Source organism: Vanellus vanellus (assembly GCF_965231255.1).
Source record: "Vanellus vanellus genome assembly, chromosome: Z".
In the NCBI taxonomy this organism is placed as follows: Eukaryota; Metazoa; Chordata; class Aves; order Charadriiformes; family Charadriidae; genus Vanellus; species Vanellus vanellus.
The window spans coordinates 53,288,799-53,301,091 of record NC_138908.1 but is presented as its reverse complement, the minus strand read 5'-3'; the positions used below and the strand labels follow the sequence as shown (position 1 = coordinate 53,301,091).

Below are 12,293 nucleotides of genomic sequence, written 5' to 3'. Positions count from 1 at the left end.
TTATAGTTTAAAAGTGGTTTTTTTGTTCCCAGTATTGTTCTTCTGTCCGAAACTACCGTGAAGCAAGAATCTTCTGTTTTCTTTTCTTTACTTTCTTTACTTTTCTATTCTTTTCTTTACTTTGTAGCTTCTTGCTGTCGATCTAAATGATATTCATAAATTAACACTGACCTCTAAATTTTCAACTAGTTGCACAGAATTTATTTAACCATAAGCCTCTTTTGTCTTAAACACAATTAATGTCATTTAACCCTGTGAAAATGACTCCCTTTGGTGTACCAGGTAAGAAAAAACAGAACGAGCTACAAGCTTCTTCCTAAAATGTGTATATATATTTCACTCCTGACTGCAACAGCAAAATTAAATATGGACAATTCCCTTTCCTTTCTCGCCGACCTGTCATATGACCCATAACACTGTTCTGAGAGAAACTAAAAATAAAAATAAAAAAAATACACATTTTGAATTCTTCGGACCTACTGTCTGAATGCCAGTTTGCACGTGCACATTCCGAAAAATTAAAATTGATCGGTGATCTTTTTAAATGTTTTAATATCCTACATCTTCATAAACAAAGTATCTATAATCATCAATTGAAAAACATTATTATGCCTGTACATACACCAAATTAACCTCCATCTCCTAATGACAAATGTCTTTCTTGCCTGTGATTTTCAGCACAATAGAGATACTCGACAAAGCAGTCATCCAAAATTTTACATTAGAAAACTAGAAAAGAAATCAATACAGCGTCTTCTTCAGTTGACACAAAAAGGTTTTTAAAATTGCATTTTCCGCATGCCTGAAGAGACTGGAATTGCTCGAAGTAATGCAAAGTTTTAAAAAGGTTTGCTATTCCCTCTCAGGTTCTTAAACTACAAAAAGCTCTTCTCATGAGAGCAGATAAAACATAAACTCAGACTTCTGCTTCTGCACTGGCTTTCTGATTCGAAACTGAGATCTCGCGCAAGGGATCAGCATGCCATTTCACTGCGTAAGGAACAAGCTCCTAGAGCACCTAGACGCCCATAGGTACAGGTAGTAATGCAGTAATAAGCTCTATTTCCTGTTGTTCCCAGTGTAACTAATAATTTGCTGTGTAAACTCCAACAAATCACCTTGTACCTTGACATATCCTTCTGCAAAACAGGTAAAATGTTCTACTGTATGTTCCCAGGTAAAGTATTCAGAAGGAGGCAAATCATTAAAGTTAATGGAAGTAGGAACAATCAGCAATTCAATGGATTGATTGATTCTCCTAAGCCCATTATTTTTTTATTAATTGTATATGGAAGCATCAGTGCACACAAGAAATGCAGAACATCGTCCAAAATCCATCTGGGTGGCGTGACACTTAAGACCATTATATGACTTATGCAGAAAGGAGACTGCTTAAAACTTAATTTTGATTGTGATTTTAAGTGGATTTTCTTGTAGTCACAGTGAACCAACAAAGATAATTTTATTTATAGTTTTAAAATATGAAAAGTATTATTATAACACAACTATATCACCGATTTTCTATAGTTACTAAACGAAAACTAAAGTATAACACGAAAATGACTACGCAAACCCATTTCGAAATTTGAGCTCCCCGTAAAAATGAATCCACGAAACACCAAAAGCACAATAAAAAGACCAAGCTATTGATACACCGAGAGTTTACCCCCCGACACATGCCCACCCCACCCCCTGCAATCCAGATATGTTACGTTTAAGAAACAACTACAGTTCCTCCCGGGAAGAGGACGACGCTTTCGGAAGCGAGACGGGCGGCGCGCACACCCGCGTTGCCTTCGCGGCTGCCTTCGGTGACAAAGTGACACCCCGCACCCCCGCCACCTTCGAGGGGCGAGGACGACCAGTTTTGCCGGCGTGAAAGGCAGGGCAAAACCAGTTCCCGAGCCCGGCAGATGCGGCGCGACCCCCGCGCCCCCCCCCCTTCCCCCGCCGCAACAGTCCCGCCAGAGCCAAGCGGGCGGGCCGGCGGCCGGCGTGGGGCGGGCGGGCGGGTCGGGGACACGCGTGGGGCGGGCGGGGGAGGGGGGGGGGGGGGGGGGGCAGGCTTTGGGGAGGGTACTCACACACACACACACACCGGCGACCCTTAGGAGGGTCCCGCACACAACCTTCTCCCCTGCCGAGGGGCTGCAGGACGCAGCCCGCCCCCGCCCTCTCCCCCTCTTCTCCTTTCCCTTCCCTTTTTTTCCTCTGCCCCCCCCCCCCCCCCCCCCCGCCATGAGACAGGACACAGTCTGGCGATTCAGGGACTCGCGTAGGCCAGGCTTCCTTCTGCGCAGCCCTTTGGGCAGAGCAGCTAATCCTTCTTATTAATTAACGAGATAATAGCAGTTAACCGGAAAGCAATATTAATGCTAACTATCGAGGAAACTTCCAACAGAAATGGTTTAGTCTTTTTTTTTTTTTTTTTTTTTGCTGATTTCCTACTAACAAAGTCATGCAGCTGGAACTGTAGCAGCATCTTGATGGTTTACGAAGTTAAAAAACCAAGTGTGCCTGAACAGCATCAGACTAAGGACACCTATTTTCTGCCCTCCTTCTTGGATAGTTTAAATGATCCTCCCCTCCCTCAACTTCGGAGTTTATTAACATCTGGGGATGCAGGCTCCCCCAATTATATCACTCTTACACAAGGACAAAGGAGAGTGTAAACAGTAACATGACTGATCTGAGAAATGTACTCTGAGAGGCACATGCATTAAAAACACTTACAAATGTTTACCATTTACATGTACCATTGCTTCAGTCCTTTAAACTCCCAAAACATTTCTCCAGGTCCACTATGCCTCATCCAGTAAGTGCTGAAATACCTAACATCAAGTTTGCGTTTCATTTATGCTGCAGAAAAACAGCAGAGATGGCACAGGGATTAGGAATTCTGCAGATGAGGCACATTGCTATAGATATTTTATGTTTTAGAAAAAACGCCAATGCGATTTTTAATTTTTTTTTTAATTAGTTATTGTAAGAGTACGTAAAACATCTATCAGAAGAAGGGATTTATATTATCTGGGCTCTGTTGCAGCAAACAAGTACTGCGGCTTTCATTCACTGATTGTCAAAAACTTTCCAATGTGCCCACTGCAATGCGGATGCCAACCAACGAATCAAAGGCATTCAGCAACTAGACAAAGAGGGTCTGATGCCAACCTCGGTGCCACTGGCAACCATTATTGGCATCAAGCACATTGTCTGCCTTTTTTTTTTCCCCTCTCCTGGCACTCAACAAACAAAATGGCGGTTCTTGTAGCAACGGGAACACAGCATAAGCGCTGCACTGAATCAAATACCATCAAATGATTTTATGGACTGAGATGCATTTCATACCAAACGATAGACACTCTCTGATGCCTGACAGAAAAAAGAAAGAAAGAAAGAAGGAAAAAAAAAAAAAAAAGGCAGTTTTGTCAATAGAACGTTCATGCGATTTTCAACATTTGGGCTTTTTAAAAACTCAGGGGGGAGGGACAGAACCTGATACACACAACAAGCAGAGCCCTGCAGAAGTGTGTTATATGATTAAGAACTATTCTGATGTTAAACATTGATCACAGTGTTTACTTCCCATTTTCTTCCTCCATTTCAGTCAAAGGAGCAGCATTGCAACCTATGCCAAGCCCTTTTTTCTTTTTTTCTTTTTTTTTTTTTTTTAAGATCCTAAAGCACTAGAGGACAGTAGAAGGAGAATGGGGGGGGGAAAGATGCTGAATTCTGAGGGAGATGAGCAAAAAGTAGAATGAGATGAAATTGGTCAACGACAGAACTTCATAGTTCAGTCCTTATTTCTTCTTTCAAGGCAGGCATGGAAGTAGAAGCTCTTTTTTATTAAGAACTGAAAGGATTATTGACACTTCTAGATCTGGAAATTGTCAATATATTGTAACATTACTCTGCACTGCAATGCGGATGCCAACCAACAAATCACAGGCATCCTAGGCTAAACAAAGAAGGTCTGATGCCAATCCTGGTGCCACTGGCAACCATCACTGGCACTCAAACTACCCTTCCTCCTCTTTTTTCCCCTAATCTTTTTTAAAGCAACAAAAAACCAAAATACTTGGCCCCTTTATTCATTTTATCTGCTAATTCCTTCTTCATATTTCGTTCAGGGATTTAATTGTTTCTACGTCTCTCCGCTTAGTTTTTACATGATACTATTAGGCGGGTTTATATATTTAAAAAGAAAAATGAAAAGCAGAACAGCGTGTGTATAATGCAGCATTTTGGTTGACTTCACGCTTATCTTTTGCAAAGCCTGGTGCTCTTGATTAAGAGCACTACAAAGTGCCACAAATAACCTTCTTTCAATGAGGACAGAGAATCAAAGTTTGACAAAATAGAAAAAAAAATCCCACAAAGATAACTTAATATGACTTCTTCAAGAAGACAGCCAACAGATGTTAATGGAAGGTTTACTGTGAAGCAGCAAGACAGACACAAAATACATGCAGTTTACAACAAACAAAAGGGTCTACTAAGGGTGACTTGGTACACAGAAATTCGACAGCTTCATCTTCCAGCATATTCTCAAAGTAGCATCATGTAACTTTCAAAGTTATAATATTACAGCATGCTTATCTCACTCATTTCTGATTAGACAAGTGTTTCAAATAAACTCACATTCTCACAATCCATTTAAATCAATAAAATCAGCTATGCCCTGCAATTCCTTCTCCCACTTCAAGTTGCTCAAGCTTCCAACAACTTAGAAGTTGACAGTGTGTAAGAGTACTCTGACCCCAGCTTCTTCGGCTCAAGAGCTACTTAAACTGTTTTGCCTCCCTTTGTAGTTTTGACTTTTAGAGACAGGTAAATTCATTAGAATTAATCAGTAAGCCACGTCTTGCAATATTTGCATTCAAAATATCATTTGAATTTCTCTTCACAGAAGGAGTTTAAAGGTACAAATTATTTCTAATTAAGCTATTTTGTTTAATGCTATCGAAGAAATCTTTCTCCCTATGCTACTGGGGATCAGATTTACCAGACTCTGCAGCTACTTGAAGTCGCTACAAAACATCTAAATGTTTTCTACTGCTGTGGAGAGAAAAATACAAAAAATACAAGCAGGGAAAAAAAACAAACCAAAACAAAACAAAAACAAAACAAAACAAAACAATAAACGGTATTTTTTCATGAAGAATAATTGAAAAAATTGAACCTATTTATACGTTCACGTAAACATCGTGCTCCACTTGTGTGAGTAAATGCTAAAAGACAAATTCACCAAAACCAAAAAGGTTGCGGTGTGTATCTGTTCTTTTAAAGAATGGGTGCACACCGAACGAAGACACGTGCAATTTTACTTTTTTGTTGCGAACCAAATCCATTCCGTTTGTTTTTTCCCGTTAAATCCCACAGTTATGTACCGGGCATCAGATAACAACAGCCTGCCATCTGCCCTTCTGCAGGCCATTCCTGCCTACCACCAGGCCAAGTTGTGAAATGGCCCACCATCTGCGGCCGGTCAAACTTTCCCTAGTTGAGATCTGCGGCTAAAAAAGAAATGTTTTATTACTGCTGATCAGTCAGCAATACAAAGACGTCTAGAGGATGGTATAATCACCAGAAAGAACCAAAATGACCCTTCACAGAGAAAAAGCGTTTCAGAAGGCTTAGTATCGGAGAAAAAAAAAAAAAACACCTTTATCTACTTACAGCCATTTACAATTTCAGGAAACCTGCCTACGAGTACTGTTATCTGAATATGCAATGTGACTAGCAGTTTTTTCCCTCATACATGATTATCAGAAGCCCTGTTTTCATTTTCATTCTGTAAAACTAAGTTTAAGAAGCTTTTCCATAGTGTTGCTGCAGTTTTCCACATTTCAATTATCTGCAAAATAAAATTAAGTATACGAGTGTAATTATGAATTTCCATTTTCATGGAAAATTCTCTCGAAATGTTACAACCTGGATCTTTTTTTTAAATCTCAGATAGGGAAGATGAGCTAGCGGTGTCGAGTATTAATAAAACATTAAGTACTGTATGCTATAATTCTGACTACATATGGTATTTACAAAGCAGTATTTCTGTGCTAAAGTTTTTTCATATTTTATTTTATAGACGTGATAACGTCTGCAATTGCTCTTCAAAGGGATAGTAGGTTCATCAGTTTGAGGATGAATTCTTGATTATTTGTAACCACAAATAAAATAATAAATATTTGTAGTATTTATTGTGATTGTGCAATTGCACATACCTGCATCTGTTACTAGCAGTACTGGGGGAACTAAAATAAAACCCAACTTGAAAAACAAGGAGAATGTTTTCTGAAGTCACGACTGGAAAAACTACACAATATATTGCCATTTTTTGACACAAAAGAAAAAAAAAAAAAGGCAACTTCAGCAGAACTAAAGTACTACTTTGGTACGTCCCGCTCTCTCTTGAAAGGGAACAAGGCAGGTGTGTCAAACATACATGTCATTTACACAGGTCTGTAGGAATGTGTGTGTATGTAAGTATATACGTATACATGCTGATTTACATATGGATATGTACCCACATTACGTCTATAGACCACAGAACACCACAGAACAATGTTTCACTGGAAGCCAGCCCATAGGGGAAACGGGGCTACTTGGAATCAGAGTTTGACATACTGACATAGAAAGACGACAATCTGCTTCCTACCTTGCTCCTGCACGTAGTATGCCAAAAACAAATCAAGCTCCTTGACTGATACTGTTATGTGATGTGGCTGGACACAAAGTGCTGGATTTGTGCAATGTGGGGATTTCATGAGCCGCTCTCCATCCGTACTTTCCAAGGGGATGCCTTTGAACAGGATCACCATGACTAGATCCAGACGCCAGACCTTGTCAGCCTGTCGCAGGCAGTCGATTCTCCTAATCTTACCCTTCTGGTCAGGATTGGACAATACACAGCATGGGTGCTTCTTCCCAGTCACCGTGAGCACAAAATCCTCCCGGAACTCTTGGCGAATATCTTTGCGCAGCTTGGCCAGGAGCCTGGATGCCCACTTCTGTTTAATTTCAGGCTTTTCGCTAAGTAGCTCATCCTTGACTGCTCTTTCCTCATCCTTCGACATTCGTTTCTCGTGTTTTTTAAAGTACTTGCGTTTTCGAGCCTGAAGGTTGAACCAAGTATAGGCAATTGCACGGACATGTGGAAGAAGTGCCTCAATGAACGGGTGAAATTCATCCTGTGGAAAGAAGCGGAGGGAAAAAAAAGAAGAGAAGAAGAAAACTCAAAGTCAGTAAGTCCTCATAATCAAAGCAGTATCAAGAAAGGTTTCTGAAAATCTTAAAGCGAAATCCAAGACGAAGAAAATAAACACTTAAAATCTACGCAAATTTCTGCATAACACCTTTTTATGCAATTACTACCGCTGTCAGGCAGCAGACAAAACATTCACAGAGAATCGTATTTTCCCTATATTTCACTCTTTGAAACAACCATGTGAAGATTTTATTTTGTATGCCTCCCCTCACTTCATCCCTGCAGAGATAACATCATTTAAAAGAGATGCTATCAAGATGTTTTGTTTCTAACATTTAAATATCTGCGTGAATGGCTAACATCAAGAAAAGTACCATTGCACAAAGAGGACACTGTGCGGTTTTAAAAAATCTGAGCAGAAACGTTCAGAAGGCTGAGGCGAATGCCACAGTTCATTTCTCTTCTCTGTGGCACAGAAACACAAAGCATATACATGCTCAGTGTAATGCCACACAGTTCCCGCTTTTGGAGCATGCTCTCAGCAAGAGACTGCTGGTGGCACAAAGAGCATGCGCCATTAAACTTGATCCATTTTCTTATCAAACGTCCAACATTCCAGCACTGTTTCAGTACCATTCCAGTGGTGGTAACTAGAGAAACCAGTATACAGTAAGGGAAAGCGGGCAAAAGACACAGCGTGTCGTATACAAATCCTGAACAGAAGCTTCTGTACTTTCAGCTCTTCGGGCTTCCCTCCCACCACCCCCAAACCCTGTAAAATAAAAGTTTATGAAGTTGAGAACAAAAATTACATTTATGTTCTTCCGGCAGCTCCGCTGTGGGTTCTGAAGCCCCACAGAGTCAGTTAATTTGTTAACTGATCACATGAGTGTGGCAATTATTCCAAACCCCTTAAAAATCAATCTGAGGTGTACAATGAAAAATGGCAACTTGGCACAAACTTTGCATTCTTTGTGTTTCTGCATGCTGTGGCAGAGTGACATTACGAGTGCACCGCTGGTCAAATGCTGCTTTTGTGAAATCCATGCAATTTATTTACAGTTCCAAAATATCCCTCTCTGTCATCTGGCTTCACCTGCAAGTTCTTATCTTCTGCCTAGCAGCGATATGGATTGCATTAAGGAGGTAATGCTTAGTTGTCATCTACAAGTACATCCTATAGCAATTAAATTAATTCGTTTTGTCTGCGTAAAGTACCGTCCTACACATCCATGTTAATATCTAAATAGGCCTTTCCCAAAAGCTAATGCCTCTTTTCCTTGAGCAAATCCGCCGTTTAAAACAGCACGATCTGCTTATCAAACATTGCTGTATTTTGGTTTGGAAGGGAAACCTTAGGGGAGGTATCTTTCTTCCTGTGTGCAGGCATATCTAGTTTTAAATACCGTGCAGATTGCTCATCATACTGAGGGGCATGGTGCAATCAAACTAAAACCGAACCTTTTTTATACAATTATACTCAAGAACACAATCAAAAAACTAATATTTTACCTACACCGCTAGACAAGGAATGAATGATGTTTAATCAATAGGCCGATTAACTCCATTAGGTAAAAATGATGAAAGTATAACTAATGGTCTCAATTATACAGAGTTCAGACTGCCACTGTAGAAGCTTCAGGCCAAGAATTTAGTATTTAAATCTCCAAATTTCAAACAAACTTGAAAATTCCCTGAATGGAAAAAAAAAAAAAAAAACACTAGATCTAGTTACCTCTCTTCCCTCACCGTCCTCAAATCAAACAATAGAAAAGTTCCAAGTGGTTTACCTATGACCATATTACCTTCACAGAAAAAAAAAAAAAAAAAAGGGGGGGAAAGGAAAGGAAAATAATAAGAAAAAAGAAGAGAGAAGAGACAATATAGAAAGATAATTCAGGACATAAATAATTGCATTACAGTATGATTCTTGACGAAGAGCCACAAAGGCAATAATTAAACTGATTAGTAGTTTCCAGCAGAGATTTGAACAATTCCGATACTATACTGGCACATAAAACTAGGCCATGGAAAGAGTTAAACCACAATCTGTTCTTTGTGTGGGAAGGCAATACTGCTCTGAGTAACCACAGCCCATGATAAGACTTCCCTATCTTCATACACTTTCTGATGCCATGCTTTTTTCCCCCTCAATTATAACTACTAAAGAAAGTTTATTTTTTCTTCTACAGAAGTCATCTTAATTGAAGTATTCAAATAAAATTTTAAAAATATATGAACATAAGCATAAAGACTGTGCAGTGTTAAATCCTTACAATTCATTTTAGACTGAATAAAACGGATTTACTACAGATTTTGAAAATTCTAACAGCTGGGGCTGAAGGTGGGGCAAAGGCAGGGGGCTGAAGAGCTTTGGGAGAAATGAATTTTTGCCCCAATACAATGATTTCTCCTACACCTAAACAGACTTCAGCATTTATAACTTTAAATGGCAATCAAATTAATGTGGAAAAATTCTACACTACCAGAATACTATACACCTAGTTTTCATTTTTAAGAAGAACATCAAAAAACTGTTTTGGGATGGCTACGTCTTTAGGTAATGCACATAGTATTACCAAAAATTACCTATAGCATTTTACATCTATGAAAATTTTATAGAGAAAAATTCCACTTTTTAAATTCCAGTTTGTAGTGGCTGAATGTTTCCTTCTCAACGAGTGAAAGAAAAAAAAAAAAAAAAAAAACAACCCTTTTAAAAAATGTATTAACTGTATTCAGGCTTTTCTTTCATAATATCATCAAGATGTAAAGATACAAATATATATGAAAGTGTGTGAAGGAGAAACACAGCAAAGAACATCCTGTTCTAAAGCAATATTATCAGGTATCTTTGAAAGATTCATTGTGCATCTGGAGTCCTTTCAAATGAAACATTACTTGACAAGAAGTAGTGCCCATAAAAATGATCCTAAATGGAGATTTGCAATTAATCACACACGTTCTCCACTAAACCTCCTAAAAAGCCATCTACAGAATTTGATTTTTTTACCACTTAATATTCATACAGGCAATACTGAAATATTTTTTTTTATGTGGCACTTACCCATGTGCCACAGTTGCTCTTGCAATAAAGTGATTTATGGAGGTAAGATTTTCAAATGTCATATCAAATGGCTCAGGTGAACCATTGTGCACTGGCGATTTAAATTAAAATGGAAGTTACTAGGTATTACCTATGTAGCTTGTAAATAAAGGAAAAAATAGCAGTTGTCTAATGATGATAGACAGGCCAGGTTTTCTTTTTCGGAAAGGTAAAGGGGAAATGCAACGCCCTTCTCCTACCTTCCAGTTTTATAAACTTGGTATCAATTCGCGCAAGTTTGAACTGAGGATGATACAATAAATGTACCAGGCAGAAACCTAGAAATTTTATAGAGAAAACTTCATGTACTCTGCATGGATTTTCTCCATGCCTAATGAAACAACATATTCTCGGTGGAAAAGAAAATGACAACACATTCTGAGTTTCCTGGACCACCATAACATAAAAATAAACGACGGCAAAAATACAAAAAGAGACCAAGAGTTTAAAGGCATGCAGTAACTGCATCCTATCATGCCTCAGCAAGAGATAAATGCAGCTTATGCTCATTCCAAACCAGGGGGAAAGAGGCATGTGGGAAGGAGAGGAAAGCACCCCCAAAAAATCAAATCACATTTGGTACGTCTTAATTCTTCCTTGGAGTTATTTTACGCCAACCAAACTTTTACTGAAAGCGTGAAGGGTAAAATTCGAATTGCCAAGGTTTGTCTTAAAGCTGTACTTTGGATTTTAGACTTGTTTCTAAAAGGAGCTTCAGCCCTGTCTCAGCACAAACTGAACTACTGCTTTTGCAAGGAGCTCGGTCCAAGCAGGTGTTCTGTGTCTAGAACTTTTATAAAAATATTTTCTTCTGAGCGTACACTACCACAGTCAACGTGCATCTTAAGAGCGTAGAGACGGGGAACACAATAGAGAGAACAGTTTTGGCAGTACTACTTTAACTCAGTTCCAACTAAAAATAAGATTAATCAATCTTTTGCTTTAAATAAATAACAGAAAGTATAAATTCTCATTGCCAGTGTAATATTAATTTTTAATTTATGGAGAGGAAAGATGATTTTTAAAATGCCTTCATCCTTCCAAACAGGTAGAGAAAGGTTTCCAATTAAAAGCAATTTGCTGCAACTGTGTTCCATGTATGTTCCACTAAATGGGAACTGTCTCTGCACGGCACATGATACAGCATGACTGTAAAGTGTTATGGAGAAGTTATCAACGCATGAAAGTCAGGAATTGCTTTCTTGTATTTATGGCTGTAGAAGTACAATGTTGTGTTTTTGTATACACCTGCGCACAGTATTTTAATACAGATTTGTAAAGAATGAGGAAATCTATTACATCTGTGAGTCCAAAAAGCAAACATATGGAAAAAAATGTCATTAGAGCAGGAAACAACTAAATTAACTACCCGCTGCAACAGAAGTGGTGGTAAAAATTTGCGTGTTTCCAATGTAAAAATTGCTTTCTTAAGTTGTACTCTCGGGTTTATAGTCTGGTGCAGAGGTCTTATTGCCTGTCAATAATTTCACAGGATGGACAGCCCACACAGAATTAATTTTTACTAATTGCAGGTTCCACCATAAGTAATTATTTCTATGCATGTACCTGTAAGCATGTGCGTAGCTAGTACACAAAACGCTTCCTACATGCATTCATTTCTCTTTTGACGAAGGAGTATCTCAACAGTACTCTTTTCCAGCTTTGCTCCACTGCAGCTCACGTTTACTTGCTGAAAATATCCATATCTAAGTCAATCACACTTAGATGCCAAACAAAATATAAACAATAAAAAATGTGTCAGCCAAAAAGCTACAGGACTGTATCCAATCACTGAATAAGCCTTATCATTGTTTCCATCTTCATTCACAATTTATGAATACTTCAGTCCTTTTGAATTACAATGCTTTCTAATTGTGGAATAACTTAAATCATATTTATTTATTCACCGTGCAACTGTTAAGTGCATCGTCGGCCGCTGAATACCAGCATTGCATGAGACGCCACTTTCGCACATTTTCT

At 38.7% G+C, this 12,293-nt stretch overlaps 1 protein-coding gene across 6 annotated transcripts in view; it reads right to left on the bottom strand.

Moving 5' to 3' along the window:
- Nucleotides 1-12,293, bottom strand: part of NFIB (nuclear factor I B) — a 182,094-nt gene that overhangs the window by 167,769 nt on the left and 2,032 nt on the right. For all 6 annotated transcript variants that reach the window (XR_014270170.1, XM_082497099.1, XM_082497100.1 and 3 more), the window contains exon 2: nt 6,659-7,190. Coding sequence is in view for 5 of the 6 variants with exons in the window: in XM_082497099.1 (XP_082353225.1) it covers nt 6,659-7,190 (532 nt within the window). In the remaining variant the exon portion in view is untranslated. The remainder of the gene's footprint in view (nt 1-6,658; nt 7,191-12,293) is intronic.